Raw genomic sequence first — 13,378 nt, forward strand, 5'->3', positions numbered from 1 at the left:
GCGCTGGGGGAATGAATGGGTGGACTGACCCTGGGGTCAGAGCTGGGACATGGACTGAGTGGAGTGACTCAGTGGTCAGTGTTGCGGGATGGACTGAGTGGAGTGACCTAGGGGTCAGTGCTGGGAGATGGACAGAGAGGAGTGACCAATGGTCAGTGCTGGGAGGTGGACTGAGTGCAGTCACCCAGGGGTCAGTGGTGGACTGAGTGGAGTGACCCAGGGGTCAGTGCTGGGAGCTGGACTGAGTGGAGGGACCCACGGGTCAGTGCTGTGAGATGGACTGAGTGGAGTGACCCAGGGGTCAGTGCTGCGAGATGAACTGAGTGAACTGAACCAGGGGTCAGTGCTGGGAGATGGACATGGTGGAGTGACCCAGGTGTCAGTGCAGGGGAATGGACTGAGTGGAGTGACCCAGGGGTCAGTGCTGGGGGATCAACAGTGTGGAGTGACCAGGGGCAGTGCTCGGAGATGAACTGAGTGGAGTGACGCAGGGATCAGTGCGAGAGGATGGACAGTGTGGAGTGACCCAGGGGTCAGTGCTGGGGAATGGACTGAGTGGAGTGACCCAGGCGGTCGGTGCTGGGGGATGGACTGAGTGGAGTGATCCAGGGGTCAGTGCTAGGAGATGGACTGAGTGGGGTGACCCAGGGGTCAGTGCTGGGGGATGGACAGAGTGGAGTGACCCAGGGGTCAGTGCTGGAGGATGGACTGAGTGGAGTGACCCAGGTGTTAGTGCAGGGGAATGGACTGAGTAGAGTGACCCAGGGGTCAGTGCTGGGGGATCAACAGTGTGGAGTGACCCAGGGGTCAGTGCTGGGAGATGGACTGAGTGGAGTTACGCAGGGATCAGTGCGAGGGGATGGACAGTGTGGAGTGACCCAGGGGTCAGTGCTGGGGGATTGACTGAGTGGAGTGACCCAGGGGTCATGCTCGGAGATGGACTGAGTGGAGTGACACAGGGGTCAGTGCTGGGGGATGGACTGAGTGGAGTGACCCAGGGATCAGTGCTGGGAGATAGACTGAGTGGAGTGACCCAGGGGTCAGTGCTGGTGGTGGACTGAATGGGGTGACCCAGGCTGTGGTGCTGGGGGAAGGAATGGGTGGACTGACCCAGGGGTCAGAGCTGGGACATGGACTGAGTGCAGTGACTCAGTGGTCAGTGTTGCGGGATGGACTGAGTGGAGTGACCTAGGGGTCAGTGCTGGGAGATGGACAGAGAGGAGTGACCAATGGTCAGTGCTGGGAGATGGACTGAGTGCAGTCACCCAGGGGTCAGTGGTGGACTGAGTGGAGTGACTCAGGGGTCAGTGCTGGGAGCTGGACTGAGTGGAGGGACCCACGGGTCCGTGCTGTGAGATGGACTGGGTGGATTGACCCAGGGGTCAGTGCTGTGGGATGGACTGAATGGAGTGACACAGGGGTCAGTGATGGACTGAGTGGAGTGACCCAGGGGTCAGTGCTGGGAGTTGGACTGAGTGGAGTGACCCAGGGGTCAGTACTGGGGGATCAACAGTGTGGAGTTACCCAGGGGGCAGTGATCGGAGATGGACTGAGTGGAGTGACCCAGGGGTCAGTGCTGGGAGATGGACTGAGTGGAGTGACGCAGGGATCAGTGCGATGGGATGGACAGTGTGGAGTGACCCAGTGGTCAGTGCAGGGGAATGGACTGAGTGGAGTGACCCAGGGGGTCAGTGCTGGGGGATGGACTGAGTGGAGTGATCCAGGGGTCAGTACTGGCAGACGGACTGAGTGGAGTGACCCAGGGGTCAGTGCTGGGAGATGGACTGAGTGGGGTGACCCAGGGGTCAGTGCTGGGGGATGGACTGAGTGGAGTGACCCAGGGGTCAGTGCTGGAGGATGGACTGAGAGGAGTGACCCAGAGGTCAGTGTTGGGGGATGGACTGAGTGGAGTGACCCAGGGGTCAGTGCTGGGAGATGAACTGAGTGAACTGAACCAGGGGTCAGTGCTGGGAGATGGACATGGTGGAGTGACCCAGTGGTCTGTGCTGGGGGATTGACTGAGTGGAGTGACCCAGGGGCCATGCTCGGAGATGGACTGAGTGGTGTCACACAGGGGTCAGTGCTGGAGAATGGACTGAATGGAGTGACGCAGGGATCAGTGCGAGGGGATGGACAGAGTGGAGTGACCCAGGGGTCAGTGCAGGGGAATGGACTGAGTGGAGTGACCCAGGGGTCAGTGCTGGGTGATCAACAGTGTGGAGTGACCCAGGGGTCAGTGCTGGGAGATGGACTGAGTGGAGTGACGCAGGGATCAGTGCGAGGGGATGGACAGTGTGGAGTGACCCAGGGGTCAGTGCTGGGGGATTGACTGAGTGGAGTGAGCCAGGAGTTATGCTCGGAGATGGACTGAGTGGAGTGACACAGGGGTCAGTGCTGGGAGCTGGACTGAGTGGAGGGACCCACGGCTCAGTGGTGTGAGATGGACTGGGTGGATTGACCCAGTGGTCAGTGCTGGGGGATGGACTGAGTGGAGTGACACAGGGGTCAGTGATGGACTGAGTGGTGTGACGCAGGGGTCAGTGCTGGGGGATGGACTGAGTGGAGTGACACAGGGGTCAGTGATGGACTGAGTGGAGTGACCCAGGGGTGACTGCTTGCAGTTGAACTGTGTGGAGTGACCCAGGGGTCAGTGCTGGGGGATCAACAGTGTGGAGTGACCCAGGGGGCAGTGCTCGGAGATGGACTGAGTGGAGTGACCCAGGGGTCAGTGCTGGGAGATGGACTGAGTGGAGTGACGCAGGGATCAGTGCGATGGGATGGACAGTGAGGAGTGACCCAGGGGTCAATGCTGGGGAATGGACTGAGTGGAGTGACCCAGAGGTCAGTGCTGTGAAATGGACTGAGTGGAGAGCCCCAGGGGTCAGTGCTGGGGGATGGACTGAGTGGATTGACCCAGGGGTCAGTGCTGGGAAATAGACTGAGTGGAGTGACCCGGGGTCAGTTCTGGGAGATGGACTGAGTGGAGTGACCCAGGGGTCAGTGCTGGAGAATGGACTGAATGGAGTGACCCAGTGGTCAGTGCTGGTGGATGGACTGAGTGGGGTGACCCAGGCGGTGGTGCTGGGCGAAGGAATGAGTGGACTGACCCAGGGGTCAGAGCTGGGACATGGACTGAGTGGAGTGACTCAGTGGTCAGTGTTTCGGGATGGACTGAGTGGAGTGACCTAGGGGTCAGTGCTGGGAGATGGACTGAGTGCAGTCACCCAGGGGTCTGTGGTGGACTGAGTGGAGTGACCCAGGCGTCAGTGCTGGGAGATGGACTGAGTGGAGGGACCCACGGGTCAGTGCTGGGGAATGGACTGAGTGGAGTGACCCAGGGGTCAGTGCAGGGGAATGGACTGACTGGAGTGACCCAGGGGTCAGTGCTGGGGGATCAACAGTGTGGAGTGACCCAGGGGTCAGTGCTGGGAGATGGACTGAGTGGAGTGACGCAGGGATCAGTGCGAGGGGATGGACAGTGTGGAGTGACCCAGGGGTCAGTGCTGGGGGATTGACTGAGTGGAGTGACCCAGGGGTCATGCTCGGAGATGGACTGAGTGGAGTGACACAGGGGTCAGTGCTGGGGGATGGACTGAGTGGAGTGACCCAGGGATCAGTGCAGGGGAATGGACTGACTGGAGTGACCCAGGGGTCAGTGCTGGGGGATCAACAGTGTGGAGTGACCTAGGGGTCAGTGCTGGGAGATGGACAGAGAGGAGTGACCAATGGTCAGCACTGGGAGATGGACTGAGTGCAGTCACCCAGGGGTCAGTGGTGGACTGAGTGGAGTGACCCAGGGGTCAGTGCTGTGAGCTGGACTAAATGGAGTGACCCAGGGGTCAGTGCTGGGAGCTGGACTGAGTGGAGGGACCCACGGGTCAGTGCTGTGAGATGGACTGGGTGGCTTGACCCAGGGGTCAGTGCTGGGGGATGGACTGAGTGGAGTGACACAGGGGTCAGTGATGGACTGAGTGGAGTGACCCAGGGGCCAGTGCTGGGAGTTGGATTGAGTGGAGTGACCCTGGTGTCAGTGCAGGGGAATGGACTGAGTGGAGTGACCCAGGGGTCAGTGCTGGGGGATCAACAGTGTGGAGTGACCCAGGGGGCAGTGCTTGGAGATGGACTGAGTGGAGTGACCCAGGGGTCAGTGCTGGGAGATGGACTGAGTGGAGTGACGCAGGGATCAGTGCGAGGGGATGGACAGTGTGGAGTGACCCAGGGGTCAGTGCTGAGGAATGGACTGAGTGGAGTGACCCAGGGGGTCAGTGCTGGGGAATGGACTGAGTGGAGTGATCCAGGGGTCAGTACTGTCAGATGGACTGAGTGGAGTGACCCAGGGGTCAGTGCTGGGAGATGGACTGATTGCGGTGACCCAGGGGTCAGTGCTGGGGGATGGACTGAGTTGGAGTGACCCTGGGGTCAGTGCTGGAGGATGGACTGAGAGGAGTGAGCCAGAGGTCAGTGTTGGGGGATGGACTGAGTGGAGTGACCCAGGGGTCAGTGCTGGGAGATGAACTGAGTGAACTGAACCAGGGGTCAGTGCTGGGAGATGGACTGAGTGGAGTGACCCAGTGGTCTGTGCTGGGGGATTGCCTGAGTGGAGTGACCCAGGGGTCATGCTCGGAGATGGACTGAGTGGAGTGACACAGGGGTCAGTGCTGGGGGATGGACTGAGTGGAGTGACCCAGGGGTCAGTGATGGACTGAGTGGAGTGACCCAGGGATCAGTGCTGGGAGATAGACTGAGTGGTGGGACCCAGAGGTCAGTGCTGTCAGATGGACTGAGTGGAGGGACCCAGGGGTCAGTGCTGTGGGATGGACTGAGTGGAGTGACACAGGGGTCAGTGATCGACAGAGTGGAGTGACCCAGGGGTCAGTGCTGGGAGTTGGACTGAGTGGAGTGACCCAGGTGTCAGTGCAGGGGAATGGACTGAGTGGAGTGACCCAGGGGTCAGTGCTGGGGGATCAACAGTGTGGAGTGACCCAGGGGGCAGTGCTCGGAGATGGACTGAGTGGAGTGACGCAGGGGTCAGTGCGAGGGGATGGACAGTGTGGAGTGACCCAGGGGTCAGTGCTGGGGAATGGACTGAGTGGAGTGACCCAGGGGGCAGTGCTCAGAGTTGGACTGAGTGGAGTGACGCAGGGATCAGTGCGAGGGGATGGACAGTGTGGAGTGACCCAGGGGTCTGTGCTGGGGGATTGACTGAGTGGAGTGACCCAGGGGTCATGTTCGGAGATGGATTGAGTGGAGTGACGCAGGGGTCAGTGCGAGTGGATGGACAGTGTGGACTGAACCAGGGGTCAGTGCTGGGAGATGGACATGGTGGAGTGACCCAGTGGTCTGTGCTGGGGGATGGACTGAATGGAATGATCCAGGGGTCAGTGCTGGGAGATGGACTGCGTGGAGTGACCCAGGGGTCAGTGCTGGGGGATGGACTGGGTGGAGTGACCCAGGGGTCAGTGCTGGGGGATGGACTGAGTGGAGTGACCCAGGGGTCAGTGCTTGGGGATGGACTGGGTGGAGTGACCCAGGGGTCAGTGCTGGGGGATGGACTGAGTGGAGTGACCCAGGGGTCAGTGCTGGGATATGAATTGAGTGGAGTGACCCAGGGGTCAGTGCTGGGATATGTACTGAGTGGAGTGACCCAGAGGTTAGTTGTTAGGGATGGACTCAGTGGAGTGACCCTGGGGTCACTGGTGGGAATGGTCTGAGTGGAGTGACCCAGGGGTCAGTGAGGAGATGGACAGAGTGGAGTGACCCAGGGGTCCGTGCTGGGTGTGGTCTGAGTGGTGTGACCCAGGGGTCAGTGCTGGGAGATGGACTGAATGGAATGACCCGGGGTCACTGCTGGGGGATAGACTGAGTGGATTGACCCAGGGGTCAGTGCTGGGGGATAGACTGAGTGGATTGGCCCAGGGGTCAGTGCTGTGTGATGGACTGAGTGGAGTGACCCTGAGGTTATTACTGGGGAATGGGCTGAGTGGAGAGACCCAGGGGTCAGCGCTGGAGGATGGAGTGAATGGAGTGACCCAGGGGTCAGTGCTGGTGAATGGACTGAGTGGAGTGACCCAGGGGTCAGTGTTGGGGGATGGACTGTGTGGAGTGACCCAGGGGTCAGTGCTGGAGGATGGAGTGAATGGAGTGACCCAGGGGTCAGTGCTGGGGGATGGACTGAGTGGAGTGACCCAGTGATCAGTGCTGGAGGATGGAGTGAATGGAGTGACCCAGGGGTTAGTGCTGGGGGATGGACTGAGTGGAGTGACCCAGGGGTCAGTGCTGGGGGATGGACTGAGTGGAGTGACCCAGGGGTCAGTGCTGGGGGATGGACTGAGTGGAGTGACCCAGGGGTTAGTGTTGCGGGATGGACTGAGTGGTACATAATGTGAGCCCTCGACAGTGAGGTTTTAGAGGCCTGAACCTACCTGACGTCTGGTTCGTCCTTTCCATGATTGTTTTCATTTTGTCCTTGACCATTTTTATATGTGCGTTCGTCAGAACTGTTTCCGAATCCCAAAAGTTCTTATTGAATGACTCTGCCATGAACTGCTGCCTGGGGATGCTGCGCCTGATATTAGTGTCAAAAAATGTGATTTGGACTCCGTTGACTGTCTTAGTTGCAGTGACCTCAGGATAATCTTGAATTCCAGAGACTATTGTGAAAATTGTACTGCGTGAGTTTGTGCCTGTAACGCAAACAATTTCAGGATCTGGTTACCAATCAAAAACATCAGCATTCAAAGAGAGACCAGAGAGAGCGAGAGACTGGGGAGGGGTAAGAGAGACTTGGGCGGGGAGAGAGAGAGATTGGGGAGAGACAAAATGGGAAAGGGGGTAGAGAGAGCGACAGATTGGGGAGAAGGTGAAAGAGAGTTTGGGAAGGGGGAATACAGACAGAGATAGAGATAGGTCGTGAGTAGATCTTGGGGTGAGAAGAATGTAGGGAAGCAGGAGGAGAGTCATAGAGTCATAGAGTCAGAGAGAGTATCAACACACAAACAGACCCTTCGATTCAACTCTTCCATGCCGACAATATATTCTGACCTAATTTCGTCCCATTTGTCAGCACTTGGTCCATATCCCTCTAAACTCTTCCTATTCGTATACCCATCCAAACGCCTTTTAAATGCTGTAATTGAACCAGCCTCCACCACTTCCTCGGGCTGCTTCCTTTGCCTTTTTGCCAAGGGGTGTATGTATGGGATGCTACTACACTGGAACAGTTAATTAGTAATAGTTACTGTATCTCTTATTCTGTGAAGTTTTCCAATAGAGTTATTACCCTAAATTCATCTTTCTTTTGTCGTATTTTAACCAAAGCCTTTTGCTTAACATTGAGTAGATTGATCAATCAAGTTTCATCTGGAACACAACATGTTATATTTCCATTTAAAATAAGAAAAGGCTGGGGTCTAGGATACCTTCTTAAAATATTTTGGGGGGATTTGGTCTGGCCCATAACCCCATCCAAAGCAGCTGCTTGATTGGCACTACATCCACAACATTCTAAACAAGATGGCGGCAGAGTAGGATACCTCAGCCAGAGCTTCATCTGTTCATTTTCCTTTTTCTCACCTTTAGCCTTTCTTTCCTCCTCTTCTCTTTCTTGGCCTCGTACCTCACAGCATCAGAACTCCAGGCCACCATTTTTCCCTCTGGATGCACATGTCGGACAGGGAGTGGGAAGGGGAATTGAAATGGGCAATGACCTGGAGGTCAGGCTGGTCCATATGGGCCCAGCTGAGATGCTCGGTGAATTGTGCTGTTAGTTTACGTTTGGTCTTGCCAATGTATAGAAGATCACATCAGGAGCACTCCTTACAGTAAACTCGGTTGGAGGAGAGGTAGGTGAATCTCTGTCTCACGCCGAAGGACTGGATGGAGGTGAGAGAAGTAGTGTACTGGCAGGTTTTGCATCTTGTACGGTTGCAGGGGAAGGTATGGGGCGGTGAGGTTAGGGAGTTGGTGGGGAGAGAAGTTGCACAAACCAAGGAGTGACAGAGGGAATGGTCCTTACGGAAGACAGAGAGGGGTGGGGAGGGGAAGATATTCTTGGTGGTGGAGCATCTCAGCCAGGCCTGTAAAGGCTGAACTGACCTCCCAGTCACTGCCCATTTCAGTTCCCCCTCCCACTCCCTCTCCAACATGTCTACCCTTGGCCCCCTCCATTGCCACAGTGAATCAGACCACAAACTGGAGGAACGACACTTCCATTGGGGCAGCCCACAGCCAAGGAGGACTCAACAACCTCAGCCTTCCTTCCAGTTACGAACCAGATTCATCCCTCCCATCGACCAACCAGGTCATACCCACCACCTGTATTCACCTCACCATTCTGCCCCTCTCCCCACCCATAACCCTCCCTCCTGTACCTGCAGCTCCCCCCATCTCTATCTCCATTCCTGAAGAGAGATTACACCGGAAACGTCCACTTGTGTCCCTCCTGATGCTGCCTGGCTTGCTGTGTTCTTCCAGCCTCCTGGTGGTCTGAAAGATCAGGCTGGCTGTGTAACAGGCGGCTGATCAAACATCTCCCATTTCAAACTCCCACCAAGAGATTCACATTCACCCCAGACACAGAGAGAGAGAGAGAGAATGGAAAGCTGAATTCTGTACTTACCGAGAGAGACCCGGGAAAAACACAGGGAGATGGAGAGGAGGATCAGCAACATTCTGGGAATATAGTGACCCTGTTTCCTAAACAGGGACTTGATTCCTCCGAGGAGAAATAGCTCAACAGCTGTTAATAACCCGGAATTTATCAAAGACAACTTTCTCGAAGCAGCATTTCATGTTGCTCCTCGATCATTTCCTGATTGCAGAAGCAGAGATCTGGTTAGTCTCAGAGGGACATCCAATTAAAGAGATAAGCAGTCACTCGTCACCAGTTTCTGGGAAGATGTCTCTCAGTCAGGTTACAGTCAGTAACAACTACACACATCGATACTGTCCCCTTCAGGCAGTGCTAAACATCTCCTGTCTCTTCAAGGAGTATTTGACCGAACAGAGGATGCTACCAAGCCACATTTTCTCATTTTCCACCCTCCGTGTTGCTGAGGGGTAGCCACAGGATGAACAGGGTCCCTGGTTACTCCCGGGGAAAAGGCTGCAGTGCTCTGACATTGCCTTCTGCAGGATGTCCTCACTGTGAAGGGTTCCCCTCTCTCACAGACTGCCATCGGGCGGACTGGGAAGATTGATGGGCTGAGAAACAACATGTTTGGGCAGGTTACGAGAGTGGGATCAACAAAAGGTGAAATTGCTGGAGAAACTCGCAGGTCTGGCAGCATCTTTGGAGAGAAAACAATGTTTAGGTTATGAGTCCAATGACCCTTTTTCAGAACGAGCTGATGAGAGACAGATGGAAAGGTGTAGGGAGGGAGTTGGTGAGAGCCCAGCTAACTGAAGGTACAGCCCCCAGTGTGGGCTGATGTTGATGTGGGTGGCTCAGTGGCGAGCACAGCTGCCTCATAGTGCCAGGGACCTGAGTTCAATCCCAGCCTCGGGCGACTGTCTGTGTGGAGCCTGCATATTCTCCCTGTGTCTGTGTTACTGCCTTTGATGTTTGAATTTGTGTATTGCTGGACATCAAAGTGCATCTGGGAAAATGATCAAACAGTGAGATTCACAATTAATCTTGGAGGAACTGTTGAGCGAAGTTTACAGCACAGAATCAGATAAGTTAATCGTTGTTTTAAGTGTGGCTGACAGAGAATCTGCAGTAATGAGTAGAGTGGGTTCTTTCTTGATTATATGTTTTTGGAGATATGTCTCTTGATTAATCTTAAAATATAAGCCATAACTATTAATTTAACCCGGGCAGTGTTTGTAGAGGAATAAGTCGGTGTTATTTTCTGTGTCTGTAGATTGTGAAGGAGCAAAAATGGCCTTTAATAGAGTGATAAGTACTTCTTGTCAGATGTGGGAGTATAAAGAGAGTTTATGGCGGAGTATATCTGCCATAAATGCTGTTGGCTGCGAATCTTATCAGATCAAATGGATCATTTGGAGAGATAGTTAGAAGCAATAAGGAATTTGGAACAGCAACAGTATGTGATGGATGGCAGTTATAGGAAGGAGGGAACGTCTCAGATACAATCACATAGATAGGCTAACTCCAGGAAGGGTAAGAGAGGTAGGCACCTAGTGCAGGAGTATTTTGTGGATATATCCATTTCAAACAGGTATGCTGTTGGAAAATGTAGGGGGTGCTGATTCTCAGGGGAACGTAGCACGAACAGCCAAGTTTCTGGTATTGAGACTGGCTCTAATGCAACGAGGGGTACGTCGGCTTCCAAGAGATCAATTGTGTTAGGGGATTCTGTAGTCCAAGGTACAGGCAGACTTTTCTGTGGCCAGCAGCGAAAAATCAGAATGGTGTGTTGTTTCCCTGGTGCCAGGATTAAGGATGTCTCAGAGAGGGTGCAGAATGTTCTCATGGGGGACAGGGGTCCAGCAAGAGATCATTGTCCACATTGGAATCAATGACATAGGAAGGGAAATGGTTGCAATTCTGAAGGGAGATTACAGAGAATTAGGCAGAAATTTAAAAAGGAGGTCCTCGAGAGTAGTTATATCTGGAATACTCCCAGTGCTACGAGGTAGTGAGGGCAGGAATAGGAGGATACAGCAGATGAATGCATGGCTGAGGAGCTGGTGTATGGGAGACGGATTCACATTTTTGGATCATTGGAATCTCTTTTGGGGTAGAAGTGACCTGTACAAGAAGGACAGATTGCACCTGAATTGGAAAAGGACTAATATACTGGCAGGGAAATTTGCTGGAGCTGCTCAAGAGGATTTAAACAAGTACGATTGGGGGAGGGGGGTGGTGGGACCCAGAGAGATAGTGAGGAAAGAGATCAATCTGAGTCTGGTACAGCTGAGAACAGAAGCGAGTCAAACAGTCAGGGCCGACAAAGACAAGGTAGGACTAATAAATTAAACTGCATTTATTTCAATGCAAGGGGCCGAACAGGGAAGGCTGTTGAACTCAGGGCATGATTAGGAACATGGGACTGGGATATCATAGTAATTACAGAAACATGGCTCCGGGATGGGCAGGACTGGCAGCTTAATGTTCCAGAATATAAATGCTACAGGAAGGATAGAAAGGGAGGCAAGAGAGGAGGGGGAGTGGCATTTTTGATAAAGGATAGCATTACAGCTGTGCTGAGGAAGAATATTCCCGGAAATGTTATCCAGGGATGTTATTTGGGTGGAATTGAGAAATAAGAAAGGGATGATAACCTTTTTGGGATTGTATTATAGGCCCCCTAAGAGTCAGAGAGAAATTGAGAAACAAACTTGTAAGGAGATCTCAGCTATCTGTAAGAATAATAGGGTAGTTATGGTAGGGGATTTTAACTTTCCAAACATAGACTGGGACTGCCATAGTGTGAAGGGTTTCGATGGAGAGGATTTTATTCAGTGTGTACAAGACAATTTTCTGATTCAGTATGTGGATGTACCTACTAGAGAAGGTGCAAAACTTGACTTACTCTTGGGAAATAAGGCTGGGCAGGTGACTGGGGTGTCAGTGGGGGAGCACTTTGGGCCAGCGACCATAATTCTATTTAGATTTAAAATAGTGATGGAAAAGGATAGACCAGATCTAAAAGTTGAAGTTCTAAATTAGAGAAAGGCCAATTTTGATGGTATTAGGCAAGAACATTCAAAAGCTGATTGGAGGCAGATGTTCGCAGGTAAAGGGACAGCTGGAAAATGGGAAGCCTTCAGAAATAAGATAACGAGAATCCAGAGAAAGTATATTCCTGTCAGGGTGAAAGGGAAGGCTGGTAGGTATAGGGAATGCTGAATGACAAAAGAAATTGAGGGTTTGGTTCAGTAAAAGAAAGAAACATATGTAAGGGAAAGACAGGATAGATCGAGTGAATCCTTAGAAGAGTATAAAGGCAGTAGGAGTATACCTTAAGAGGGAAATCAGGAGGGCAAAAAGGGGACATAAGATAGCTTTGGCAAATAGAATTAAGGAGAATCCAAAGGGTTTTTACAAATATATTAAGGACAAAAGAGTAACTAGGGAGAGAATAGGGCCCCTCAAAGATCAGCACGGCAGCCTTTGGGTGGAGCCACAGAAAATGGGGGAGATACTAAATGAGTATTTTGTATCAGTATTTACTGTGGAAGAGGATATGGAAGATATAGACTGCAGGGAAATAGATGGTGACATCTTGCAAAATGTCCAGATTACAGAGGAGGAAGTGCTGGATGTTTTGAAATGGTTAAAGGTGGATAAATCCCCAGGACCTGATCAGGTGTACCCGAGAACTCTGTGGGAAGCTAGAGAAGTGTTTGCTGGGCCTCTTGCTGAGATATTTGTATCATCGATAGTCACAGGTGAGGTGCCGGAAGACTGGAGGTTGGCTAATGTGGTGCCACTGTTTAAGAAATGTGGTAAGGACAAGCCAGGGAACTATAGACCGGTGAGCCTGACCTCAGGGGTGGGCAAGTTGTTGAAGGGAATCCTGAGGGACAGGATGCACATGCATTTAGAAAGGCAAGGACTGATTAGGGATAGTCAACATGAGTTTGTGCGTGGGAAATCATGTCTCACGAACATGGTGAGTTTTTTGAGGAAGTAACAAAGAGGATTGATGAGGGCAGAGCGGTAGATGTCATCAGTAAGGCATTCAAGAAGGTTCCCTATGGGAGACTGGTGAGTAGGGTTAGATCTCACCGAATACAGGGAGAACTAGCATTTGGATACAGAACTGGCCCAAAGGTAGATGACACGGGGTGGTGGTTGAGAGTTGTTTTTCAGACTGGAGGTCTGTGACCAGTGGAGTGCCACAAGGATCGGTGCTGGGTCCTCTACTTTTTGTCATTTACATAAATTATTTGGATGTGAGCATAAGAGGTACAGTTAGTCAGTTTGCAGATGACACCAAAATTGGAGGTGAAGTGGACAGCGAAGAAGGTTCCCTCAGATTACAACAGGATCTTGAATAGATGGGCCAATGGGCTGAGAAGTGGCAGATGGCGTTTAATTTAGCTAAATGCAAGGTGCTGCATTTTGGGAAAGCAAATCTTAGCAGGACTTATACACTTAATGGTAAGGTCCTAGGAAGTGTTGCTGAACAAAGAGACCTTGGACTGCAGGTTCATAGCTCCTTGAAAGTGGAGTCACAGATAGATAGGACAGTGAAGAAGGTGTTTGGTATGCTTTCTTTTGTTGGTCAGGAGTTGGGAAGTCATGTTGTGTCTGTATAGGACATTGGTAAGGCCATTGTTGGAATATTGCATGCAATTCTGGTCTCCTTCCTATCGGAAAGATGTTGTGAAACTTGAAAGGGTTCAGAAAAGATTTACAAGGATGATGCCAGGGTTGGAGGATTTTAGCTATAGGGAGAGGCTGAAC

At 52.5% G+C, this 13,378-nt stretch overlaps 2 protein-coding genes across 3 annotated transcripts in view; both read right to left on the reverse strand.

Annotated features, from left to right (window-relative positions):
* Positions 1-8,798, reverse strand: part of LOC122541307 (class I histocompatibility antigen, F10 alpha chain-like) — a 30,165-nt gene extending 21,367 nt beyond the window's left edge. For both annotated transcript variants that reach the window (XM_087979550.1, XM_087979549.1), the window contains exons 1-2: positions 8,618-8,798; positions 6,423-6,683 (exon numbers count right to left, since the gene is read on the reverse strand). In XM_087979550.1, coding sequence (XP_087835676.1) covers positions 6,423-6,683; positions 8,618-8,669 — 313 coding nt within the window. In that variant the 5' untranslated portion in view covers positions 8,670-8,798. The remainder of the gene's footprint in view (positions 1-6,422; positions 6,684-8,617) is intronic.
* The window catches only part of LOC122541298 (class I histocompatibility antigen, F10 alpha chain-like), a 189,950-nt gene that overhangs the window by 81,770 nt on the left and 94,802 nt on the right, over positions 1-13,378 (reverse strand). The gene's annotated exons all lie outside the window — the stretch shown is intronic.

Source organism: Chiloscyllium plagiosum, unplaced genomic scaffold (genome assembly GCF_037043375.1).
Source record: "Chiloscyllium plagiosum isolate Xiang-an unplaced genomic scaffold, Cpla_swu_hap1 HiC_scaffold_35, whole genome shotgun sequence".
Taxonomy (NCBI): Eukaryota; Metazoa; Chordata; class Chondrichthyes; order Orectolobiformes; family Hemiscylliidae; genus Chiloscyllium; species Chiloscyllium plagiosum.